This window comes from Electrona antarctica, assembly GCF_951216825.1.
Source record: "Electrona antarctica genome assembly, chromosome: 16".
In the NCBI taxonomy this organism is placed as follows: domain Eukaryota; kingdom Metazoa; phylum Chordata; class Actinopteri; order Myctophiformes; family Myctophidae; genus Electrona; species Electrona antarctica.
In genome coordinates this window covers 38,125,530-38,137,356 of record NC_136797.1, presented here as the reverse complement: position 1 = coordinate 38,137,356, position 11,827 = coordinate 38,125,530, and the positions used below count along the sequence as shown (strand labels likewise).

The following is an 11,827-nucleotide window of genomic DNA, read 5'->3' as shown; positions in this document are numbered from 1 at the left end:
TTGAAGCAGAACTTTATTAATGTCGTAAAAACCTGTTTGTTTTTAAGGTGAGACATCATGTTCACTTGGCTGGCGGCGGGGTGGGTGACAGCCATGGCGGTGGGCCTGCTGTCCGCGCTGTGGGTCCAGAGGAGCCAGTACCCCTGGTTCTGGGACGATCTGAGCTACTATGTGAGGGTTCGGACGGTCGGACGGGCTGTGAGGTCCCGCATGCAGAGGGGGGTGATCACCTACCTGGACTGCTTCATTCACCAGGTAAGATCAGCACCTATCTGGACAATCAGGGTTGCCAATTAAGTAACCCTTCTATAGGGTGACCTGATCCGAACTGTTCATTTGAGGAACACAAGTAGCCTACCCATAGAACTATCGCTTATGTGGGACGGGTTAAATGTGGTTATAGCAACGTATTACTCAAGTTGCTATTAAATGCCTTATGTCATATCATATTCGACCATAGGGCTAATATTGCATATTATTTTGTTATTAAACCCGGCTCTGGCGTCTCACATTTAGTTTTAAAATGTTAATTTATCATGGGTGGTATGGCGGACATGCAGGTACTGTAGCCTAGGGGATATTTCTCATGTTATTTTAACAGGCTTAAAAACACACCTTGCGGGAAAAGATACCTTTACAACACTAAGACAACTATTAGGGGACTATAGGGCATTTGGACACTGATGGGTGGGACACTTGAAAAGTCTTGGAATGAGGGACTGACCCAAGCAAAGGGGGACATCTGGTCATAGGAGCCAGGAGTCTTCTGGATTTTGACCTCATCTTCTGGCAGACTCCCGGATTGTCATTTCTCTGGGGATTTCTCCTTGATTTGGTATCGAATTCCCAAACTACTGTGTTACAAAGTTTCTGGGGGAGGACCCCCAGTCCAGACCCCCGGCAGGGGGTGGTGTCTGGTGTGTGAGTGTGACTCATAGGCCTCCAGTAGTTATTGATCAAATCTGACTGCACTACTAAAGTTTGTTAGCCTCTCAGACAGTTTTTTTCTGCCAGGGCACACCTTTCATATCATAAGCCCAAAGATTTGTCTAAGAAGGCATATAAACAACTGGTAATGATTACAAAACAAATCATGTAAATGTTTATTCTGTTACTGTTGTTTTTGTCATCACCATTGCAATAGAACAGTTAAGAACTGTTCTATTACCAAACTCTCCTTGATTCTGACAGTCCAATGTTGACAGCCCTGAGATTGCCAGATCACCTATCTCTGGTCTGGACTTTCACAGTTTCATTCACTGCCTATCTGCAGTGTTAAAGAAAGATATATAAGGGTCTGTTTGGTTTCATTTTACACTCTCAAGAGTTAAAGATCTATAAGGGTTCATTATTCATTTGGTTACCAACTCTCCATTATTTGATTGATTGATTGAACATTTTATTCACAGTATGAATGGGTACATTTCAAACGAAGGCACAAGCCAATACAAAAACTGCTACGAGGATGAAACCAGAAAAGCACTAAGACTTGTTTACATTAGGGTCCTCCATTTTCAATTCATAACATTAAAGACGTACAGTTAAAGAAAGTAAAAAAGGGTGTTCCACATTTTAGTGGCATATTACCCCTCACATTTAGCTGGGGTCTCCCGCGTGGAAAGCCAACATCTTAACCAGGCAGAGGCTCCTCTGAGCCACTCCTGCTACAACAGCTCATGTACCTTTATTATGTGTGTAAACCTCATGTATATAACATACTGTATTGATGGATATGTGTCAACCTCATGTACTGTATACTGTATGGATGGATATCTTTGCTGTCAGGGAGAAAAACTCCTAACTCCAAAATGTTAATTTTTCAGGAAATTCAGGAAACCACATATTTTTAAAACAATGCAATACTGCCTCATCAAAGTTGGTATTGTGACATTAACTGAGAGGGGGAGAGGGTAGCTGCTTTAGCAGACAGTTTGAGGGTCCAATGGAGTTCAGTTAAGAGGTTTTGTCCAAAGCGCTTTTTAATACTTTTCATTGGTTCAATGTGTTATTAACCAACGCACAATGTAAAGGGTGTTCAATAGCACTGATTTATTGAGAAAAAGAATGTGGAAATAATATGTCGTTTCTTTGATTTCCCCCCCAAACAAAACAAAACTAGAAAAAGTGCTCCTCGGAGCACAGGTCTCAGGTAGGTTATTGTGGGGACATTCCTGCAAACTGTTGATTCCAGGAACTATCACAAATTCGACAGACCCCTCTTGTTAGATAGGATGATGTTTGGCAAAAATCTTAGTTTGGGAGTAATATAAAATCACTAGAAAAGCAGTTCCTGCAGAAACTGCGTGGGCTCGCTGAAAACCAAAATGGACCATTGGTCCGGCACTGATGATGGATGGTGACTTATTCACTGCCGCCCCAGGAAGTGGCAGAGGTTTGAATGCATTGTTATAGCAGCCAACCAAAAATACAAGCATAAACTGTGTAAAGCTGAACATGTTGAAGTTTGAACTGGTTTGAAGTATGTGGAGGTAGTTGGATGCCAAAAAAAGTTAGCCTGGCTAATAAGCCAGACCGAATCAGCCGTTGGCAAAAAAAAAATTGCCTGCCGGTGGATTACGGTCTGGAGAGGCTCAATTGTACGCCCATTTCCTACACCAGATAACTGGTGTGGCCAATCGGGACACGGTATGCAATATGGGCAGGCTTTGGTACAATGATGTTCAATGCTTGAGACCTTTGACTGACAGTAGCTCTGACCAATTGCGTCAAAGAGAAAATGTTTCAACCCGCCCCCCGGGAAACAAGATCCATACACAGCATCTCCAGACTCAAATACCACACGACAGTGTGATTTGAGTCTGGCTTATTAGCCAGGCTAAAAAAAAGAGAACTAGTATGTGCTCGCCAGAGCCAGCCCACAATAATTGCTTTGTAAAAATCTGCCTGATGGCCTCCTGGTGGCGCTATAATAGGCCAATGTGGAAAAGGGTGACATTTCTTCCTCGGCCTAGTGGGAATATGCGTGAAATGTAAGTACGGGCCTGGGCTGGCGGGACAAGAATATGATGGAGCTTGCACCGAATCTATTATCACCACCCTCACTGTGGTTCTCAACCAGTGGTCCAGGGACCACCAGTGGTCCTTAAGGGGGTTCCGGGTGGTCCCCAGCTAAGTGAGGGAGAGTTGGTAACCAAATGGACCCTTATAGATCTTTAACTCTTGAGCGTGTAAAATGAAACCCAATTTATTTTATGCACTCAAAAGTAAAATTATTGTTAAACATCTGCATTACATAAATGAAGTCTACACTAGAGAATGTAGAATAATTGTTATTTTGATCAACGTTTGCCTGTTGTCTCCTATGGTACCACACATCAATACAGCATGGAATTGTGGACATCTTATCCGATGATGAACGATAACAAAATATTCAAAGTTTTGGGTCTGAGAGGCTAAATCTCATCTGATCTGACAATAAAGATTCTGATTCTGATTCTGATAATATGATCATCCCTCTACAGGCGAAGAAGACCCCCGACAAGGCCTTCATCGTCTACGAGGACCAGCATCTGAGCTACGGCGAGGTGGACGGGCGCTCCGGGCGCTTCGCGCGTGTCTTCCAGAAGGAGGTGGGCGTGCGGCGTGGGGACGTGGTGGCGCTGCTCATGTGCAACGAGCCCGACTTCGTGTGTGCGTGGCTGGGCCTGTGCAAGCTGGCGGCGCAGGTGGCCTTCCTCAACACCAACCTCAAGCCCCGTGCTCTGCTGCACTGTCTGGACTGCTGCGGAGCCACGCGTCTGGTGGTGGGGGCGGGTCAGTGCCAGTTTGTTTGTTTGTTCTTGCGTTCTTTCTTGCTTGCTTGCTTGCTTTCTCAACTTTTGATTTAGTACAGTACTTAAGTTAATGTAGCACTCTGGGATGACCTGTGAATGAAAAGTCCAATACAAATAAAATTCATTATTACCCTTATTTTTTTTACCCTTATTATTATTATTATTATTATTATTATTATTATTGTACTTAGTTACCAGTACCACCGCTGAAAGAAATACAAATGTAGTTATTATTTTAGTCACACAAGCTCTTATCATTAGTTAAAGGGGAAAACCACCCATTTTCAACATTTTACTATGTCATTAATATACCTTAGAGCTGTTGTGTGGAAATAATAAAAAGGTCCCCCCATTCTGTGTTTCCTAGAACTGTAAGTATGAAAAAAATCACCCGTGAGCTATATCTCTGAGAAATATGGGAGGGGATGGGGCCCCCTCCCCTACTGGGCGGGGTTAACCCCTACTAGGTGGGGTTTTTCCTTTTCTTTTACATGAGTTGGGCGTGTTATAATGTAGTAGACTCTGGAAAAGCATTCCAGCAGCCAGCTCGTAGCATGGCTCGTTAGGCTATAGACTTTCAATCTGTACCTCCTGAGTTCAAATCCTGCTCATGCCATAATTCTTGTGTCCACCGCGAACAACTTCTTTTTTTGCGGATAAAGTACAGTTTGCTTTGGTCCAACATGCGTTGTGTCGTGCTTGCGGTTAGGGTTAGGGTTGGGTTGGGTTTTGGGGTAGGGTTAGTAATAGTAATGTCCGGCATAGAGTACATGTTCACCCACATGCGTTGAGTTGTGCTTGCGGTTAGGGTTAGGTTTGGGGTTAGGGTTAGTAATAGTAATGTCCTAGTCCGACATACAGTACATGTTCACCCGTGGCTTTGTGTGGTGCCACTCAAAGTGACTACTGGGTTGGGATTACTGGATGCATGGCCCAACCCCATGTATTTCTGTCAGAAGGCGTTGAGGGGTGAAAACACCCCTTCTCCCACCACGAGCGTGCTCCGCAGCATCATTCGAAACACTATAAGGCTTGTGCAAGTATGCACTGTGATGATTAGCCAGTGCACTTGTGCAAGGACGTGCTGCTGTGATTGGCCAGTAGCCACTTTGTGAGTGTTTGCGTGTCTCACTCAGATCGGGTGTCCTGCTCTCAATTTCTAGTATTTATAAAAACCCACAGGCGCACATAGTATACATACCACTTTAATTTTATCTAAAAAAAATATATATTATTAATTTGCAAAAACATAAAGATAATACGAGGTTTCTGCCCGACGACAACGACATGTAATGATAATGACGTGACATAACGTTCTCCTTCCAGGTGATATGATTACACTTCACCCTTCACCCACATTCTGTCCCTCTCATAAAAGCATGCTGTAAGAGCCACAGTATAATGGGGTTATTATGGCACGGTGACCTCAGTATGAGAGCCTCCGTCTCTCGAGGAATTGATCCCGTGGTTGGACCTGGCTGACGCGCTGATGCTAGACTTGTACTGTTCGCTGTGTGTCAGTGCTCCAATGATTAACACAGGCAGCTCTTCGTGCTTTTAAATATTTATTGCTTGCTTCACCTGTTCACCATATGCGATTACATAAAACCCATAATTAGAGACAGACAAATAAACATTTCAGACAAACAAACATTTCGCTCCACAGTGTTTGAACAACAGTGACGTACCTGCGGTCAAAAACCATTGCCCTTCCGGGTCAATCCTCCCTACAGATGCCAGTGAACCTGATGCTTAAAAGGATAACAGCGCCACCCCATGGTCACAAATTAATTTGACAATTGTACTCATTTTACACTCAGCCTCTGTGATTTCTGGTCTAGAGGTGCGGGTGCTTGGCGAGTAGAGAGACAGAGCTGGGAGAGACAAGGCAGTGAGAGTACAAGGCAGTGGATCCTATTGGCTCACCGATCTGAGTGCCCGCCGCCGTCCCCCTCCTCCCCTACCCGGTAGAATACAGCTATGAACACCGACGTCACCAAATTCGCAGCAAAATACGCCCCAAGTTATTGGTTTGCGAAATGCAAGTTGGCTCCCACTTCCTATGCCAGATTTTCCAAAGGGTTTCCCCAGGCTTTTAATTTTTGAGCCGAATGCGAACGAAAATAAAAGCGTGGGTACCGAGGCTTACGATGACCTAGTTTGCTTTAATTTTTGCCAAATTCTATACAGCAGTGTGTAATCTGAATGTTTTTGATTGAATGTTTGATTGGTGCTCATTTGTTTTATGGATGTCTAGATTTATGTACAGAAAATATACACCTCTATACCAGGGGTTCTCAACGTTTTTGGCCGGGGACCCCCGGAAATGCTTTGGCAATGTCTCGGGACCCCCGCCCCGCCCCCCTCCCGACCCCCAATATAAATTGACTGCTACAATAACCTTAAACCATTTTGGGCGGGAACCCCTTTTGGTGTTTTAAGCAGTTATAATTTAGCTATTTAAAAATAGCAGATCTACAAGCTCATAGCGCGCCACCGAGTGGCGCGCTATGAGCTTGTAGGTCTGCTATTTTTGAAAAATCGTGAAAATAAAATTTAAAAATATATATATATATATTTTTTTTTTAAATAATTTGGGGACCCCCTAAAATAATTTGGCGACCCCCCGAGGGGTCGCGACCCACGGGTTGAGAACCCCTGCTCTATACCTGCAGTCTTGCATTGTTTCTGCTCCACACAGGTCTGTAAATAGCAACTAGTTCTCAAAGGTTTTTGTGCCAAGGACCGCTCGAAATTGATATATTTATTTTAAATCACAGCTACACAACTTTTCTTGTTGCCACTGCCTTTCATGGAGTTTTATTTTGTTATTTCTCTTCTGCATCTTCTGTCATTTTATTTGTTACTTCTTTTGTTTTTTTTATTGCATCCTAATCCTAATATCATTTTATAACGTGTTGCATTGGTTCTCAAAGTTCTAATGTGGCCTGACTGAGTCCCGGAGGCCTTCCTCAGCGTAAATCACGCAAATTCACGCTGATGAAGGCGGCGAAGGACTCCGGGCCGAAACGTCCATGTGTTTGCTGCTGGACGAAACCTAAATAAACAAGAATCCTACTGGATACAAAGTGAGTGCTGGTATCTTTTTCCAGTACTTGACCAGTACAACCACAGTCTTATGCTGTTGCCCACTGAGCAGTTCCACTGGAGCAGTTGGGGGTTCAGTGTCTTGCTCAAGGGCACTTCAGCGGTGTTGGGAGAGATGTGGGCATTCACCTCCCCAGTTTTTTACCAGTCTGGGGAATCGAACCGGCAGCAACCTTACTGCAACAAGGGTGCTCCTCTAACCTTTAGGCCACTGCTGCGGCCTTCCCCAAATGCTGTGTCTCTACATCATATGCTACTGTATATGTCTCCGTAGACGTGCTGAGCGGTGTGCTGGAGGTGCTGGCGGAGCTCCAGCAGCAGCAGGTGGAGGTGTGGGTGGTGGACCACGCGTCCCCCTCTAGTGGCGTCAGCACCTTATTGGACAAGGTACTGTAGTCGTTTATTTGGTCATATTAACAAAGCAGACATAAATGTTCTCTTTTGGGTCATGAGCTCTCTCTCTCAATTCAATTTAAATTAAATTAAAATAGTTTTATTGGCATGAATGTAACAATTACAGTATTGCCAAAGCATCACATGCACTAAAAAACTGAAATAAATAATAATACAACAACTCTCTATCACTCTCTAATTCACTTTAATGTTCTAAAGGTGGAGCTGGTGTCCGCTGACGAGCGCGTGATGGCGGGCCCATCCGACGTCGACATCATGTCCAACTTCCTCTTCATATTTACATCAGGAACCACAGGTCATTTTGTGTGCTGTTTTTATTCCTTTATTTAGGAAACCCCCAGGGGTTGCTGAGGGGCTTCCAGTGGGTAAAAATAATGTATGTATTTTGCATCTTGTAGATTGGCTTGTAGACATTAAATGATGTTTTTTGGAGTGTCGAGCTAAAAGGTGTTGGAAACCACTGTACTCACTGAACTGTAATGTAATGTACATATCCATTGTAATCTTTAGTGGTTGTAATGGTTTTACCAGCAGAGTAAATGTTAGTGGTCGTATAAGGGTTTTACCAGCAGAGTAAATGTTAGTGGTCGTATATGGGTTTTATCAGCAGAGTAGATGTTAGTGGTCGTATAAGGGTTTTAACCAGTGTAATGTCATGTATAGATCCAGAGTAATGTTAGTGGTCGTATAAGGGTTTTAATCAGTGTAATGTCATGTATAGATCCAGTCTAGAGTAATGTTAGTGGTCGTATAAGGGTTTTAACCAGTGTAATGTCATGTATAGATCCAGAGTAATGTTAGTGGTCGTATAAGGGTTTTAACCAGTGTAATGTCATGTATAGAACCAGTCTAGAGTAATGTTAGTGGTCGTATAAGGGTTTTAACCAGTGTAATGTCATGTATAGATCCAGAGTAATGTTAGTGGTCGTATAAGGGTTTTAACCAGTGTAATGTCATGTATAGATCCAGAGTAATGTTAGTGGTTGTATAAGGGTTTTAGCCAGTGTAATGTCATGTATAGATCCAGAGTAATGTTAGTGGTTGTATAAGGGTTTTAACCAGTGTAATGTCATGTATAGATCCAGAGTAATGTTAGTGGTCGTATAAGGGTTTTAACCAGTGTAATGTCATGTATAGATCCAGAGTAATGTTAGTGGTTGTATAAGGGTTTTAACCAGTGTAATGTCATGTATAGATCCAGACTAGAGTAGATGTTAGTGGTCGTATAAGGGTTTTAACCAGTGTAATGTCATGTATAGATCCAGACTAGAGTAGATGTTAGTGGTCGTATAAGGGTTTTAACCAGTGTAATGTCATGTATAGATCCAGACTAGAGTAGATGTTAGTGGTCGTATAAGGGTTTTAACCAGTGTAATGTCATGTATAGATCCAGACTAGAGTAGATGTTAGTGGTAGTATAAGGGTATAACCTTCACCCACTGTGTTTAAAAAAAACCTACAAAAAAAACTGTGTGTGTGTGTGTGTGTGTGTGTGTGTGTGTGTGTGTGTGTGTGTGTGTGTGTGTGTGTGTGTGTGTGTGTGTGTGTGTGTGTGTGTGTGTGTGTGTGTGTGTGTGTGTGTGTGTGTGTGTGTGTGTGTGTGTGTGTGTGTGTGTGTGTGTGTGTGTGTGTGTGTGTGTGTGTGTGTCTGCTGAACCTTGACCTTAACCCATTAAAGGGGAATCCCACTCATTTTCAACATTAAACTATGTAATTAATATAACTTAGAGTTGTTGTGTGGAAATAATAATAATTACTTTAATTTAGTCTTAGTTTTAGTCATCATAGCTTAGTTTTCATTTAGTTTCCATTTATTTTTTGTCATATTAGTCAACAAAATCAACACTGATTACTAGTTACTGAAAAAAGGTAATATGTAATAAGTTACTTTAGTTACTTTCCAACACTGGTTGTCAGAATGCCGTCATGCCGTCTCTCGCCAGGTGTGTCCAAGGCGACGCGCGTGGGTCACTTCAAGGCCATCATGAGCATGTCCTTCCTGCAGCTGTGCGGGGCGCGCTGCAGCGACGTCATCTACATCACCCTGCCCCTCTACCACATGTCTGCCTCCCTGCTGGGGATTGGAGGATGCATCCAGCTGGGTAACCAATAGAACAGCATGCCCTGGGGGGGTCCTGCCAGGGGGGGTAATTTACATTGATGCTACGTTAATGACTTAAAATGTAGCATCAAAATCAGTTTAACCACTTTTTTAACCCAAAATTAATTGGCTATTTGAAAAGAGCAGATCTACAACCTCAGAACGTGTCACAACAAACTGTGAGCTTGTAGATCTGCTCTTTTGCAAAGTGCATCAAACCACTTCACAATAACCACATGAATATGATATTTTTGTTGGCCACCCAGAAGTTCTACCAAATTAGAATATCGTCTCTGTCGTGTGGAAACCTCATATATCCAAGACTGTTACCTTTCAGGATACAGATTCAAAAGTAGCAAAAGTAGCAGATCTACAAGCTCGAAACGTGTGGGTTTGCGCTGTGTTTCGAGCTTGTACATCTGCTATTTGTTGAATGCTTTTGTGTGACGCTGTAATAAGTAGGCAATTAATTTACAAAAAAACAACACGAATAGAATATGGAGATAAGAGGTTTCTGCCCGACAGCAGCGATATACTTTAATTCATAATATTCTCTGTTATTACAATATATAACTTATGCAATTGGGACAATTTGGTCTCCGGGCTCTTCTATTGAGACAGGCAGGCTATATTAGCTCAATGATAAAACATAAACATACATTTATTTGTATTATTAATATTATTATTTCTTTTCAACAGGTGCTACTTGTGTGTTAAAGAAGAAGTTTTCAGCAGGCCAGTTCTGGAAGGACTGCATGAAGAATGAAGTGACCGTGTTCCTGTACATAGGGGAGCTGTGTCGCTACCTCGTCAACCAGCCTACCGTAAGAAAGTACACTCATTACTACCTCGTCAACCAGCCTACTGTAAGAAATTACACTCATTACTACCTCGTCAACCAGCCTACTGTAAGAAATTACACTCATTACTACCTCGTCAACCAGCCTACTGTAAGAAATTACACTCATTACTACCTCGTCAACCAGCCTACTGTAAGAAATTACACTCATTACTACCTCATCAACCAACCTACCGTAAGAAATTACACTCATTACTACCTCGTCAACCAGCCTACTGTAAGAAATTACACTCATTACTACCTCGTCAACCAGCCTACTGTAAGAAATTACACTCATTACTACCTCGTCAACCAGCCTACTGTAAGAAATTACACTCATTACTACCTCGTCAACCAACCTACTGTAAGAAATTACACTCATTGAGTCATTACTACCTCGTCAACCAACCTACTGTAAGAAATTACACTCATTACTACCTCGTCAACCAACCTACCGTAAGAAATTACACTCATTACTACCTCGTCAACCAGCCTACCGTAAGAAATTACACTCATTACTACCTCGTCAACCAGCCTACTGTAAGAAATTACACTCATTACTACCTCGTCAACCAACCTACTGTAAGAAATTACACTCATTGAGTCATTACTACCTCGTCAACCAACCTACTGTAAGAAATTACACTCATTACTACCTCGTCAACCAACCTACCGTAAGAAATTACACTCATTACTACCTCGTCAACCAGCCTACTGTAAGAAATTACACTCATTACTACCTCGTCAACCAACCTACTGTAAGAAATTACACTCATTACTACCTCGTCAACCAGCCTACCGTAAGAAATTACACTCATTACTACCTCGTCAACCAACCTACCGTAAGAAATTACACTCATTACTACCTCGTCAACCAGCCTACTGTAAGAAATTACACTCATTACTACCTCGTCAACCAGCCTACCGTAAGAAATTACACTCATTACTACCTCGTCAACCAACCTACTGTATGAAATTACACTCATTACTACCTCGTCAACCAGCCTACTGTAAGAAATTACACTCATTACTACCTCGTCAACCAGCCTACCGTAAGAAATTACACTCATTACTACCTCGTCAACCAGCCTACTGTAAGAAATTACACTCATTACTACCTCGTCAACCAGCCTACTGTAAGAAATTACACTCATTACTACCTCGTCAACCAGCCTACTGTAAGAAAGTACACTCATTACTACCTCGTCAACCAGCCTACCGTAAGAAATTACACTCATTACTACCTCGTCAACCAGCCTACTGTAAGAAATTACACTCATTACTACCTCGTCAACCAACCTACCGTAAGAAATTACACTCATTACTACCTCGTCAACCAACCTACCGTAAGAAATTACACTCATTACTACCTCGTCAACCAGCCTACCGTAAGAAATTACACTCATTACTACCTCGTCAACCAGCCTACCGTAAGAAATTACACTCATTACTACCTCGTCAACCAGCCTACTGTAAGAAATTACACTCATTACTACCTTGTCAACCAGCCTACCGTAAGAAATTACACTCATTACTACCTCGTCAACCAGCCTACTGTAAGAAATTACACTC

The 11,827-nt window shown here is 42.5% G+C and overlaps 1 protein-coding gene across 1 annotated transcript in view; it reads left to right on the top strand.

Moving 5' to 3' along the window:
• Positions 1-11,827, top strand: part of LOC306939690 (long-chain fatty acid transport protein 6) — a 30,614-nt gene continuing 18,787 nt past the window's right edge. Inside the window, exons 1-6 of the mRNA XM_079524363.1 lie at positions 1-255; positions 3,483-3,774; positions 7,177-7,289; positions 7,515-7,611; positions 9,260-9,418; positions 10,117-10,241. Of these exons, the coding sequence (XP_079380489.1) occupies positions 58-255; positions 3,483-3,774; positions 7,177-7,289; positions 7,515-7,611; positions 9,260-9,418; positions 10,117-10,241 (984 nt within the window). The 5' untranslated portion in view covers positions 1-57. The remainder of the gene's footprint in view (positions 256-3,482; positions 3,775-7,176; positions 7,290-7,514; positions 7,612-9,259; positions 9,419-10,116; positions 10,242-11,827) is intronic.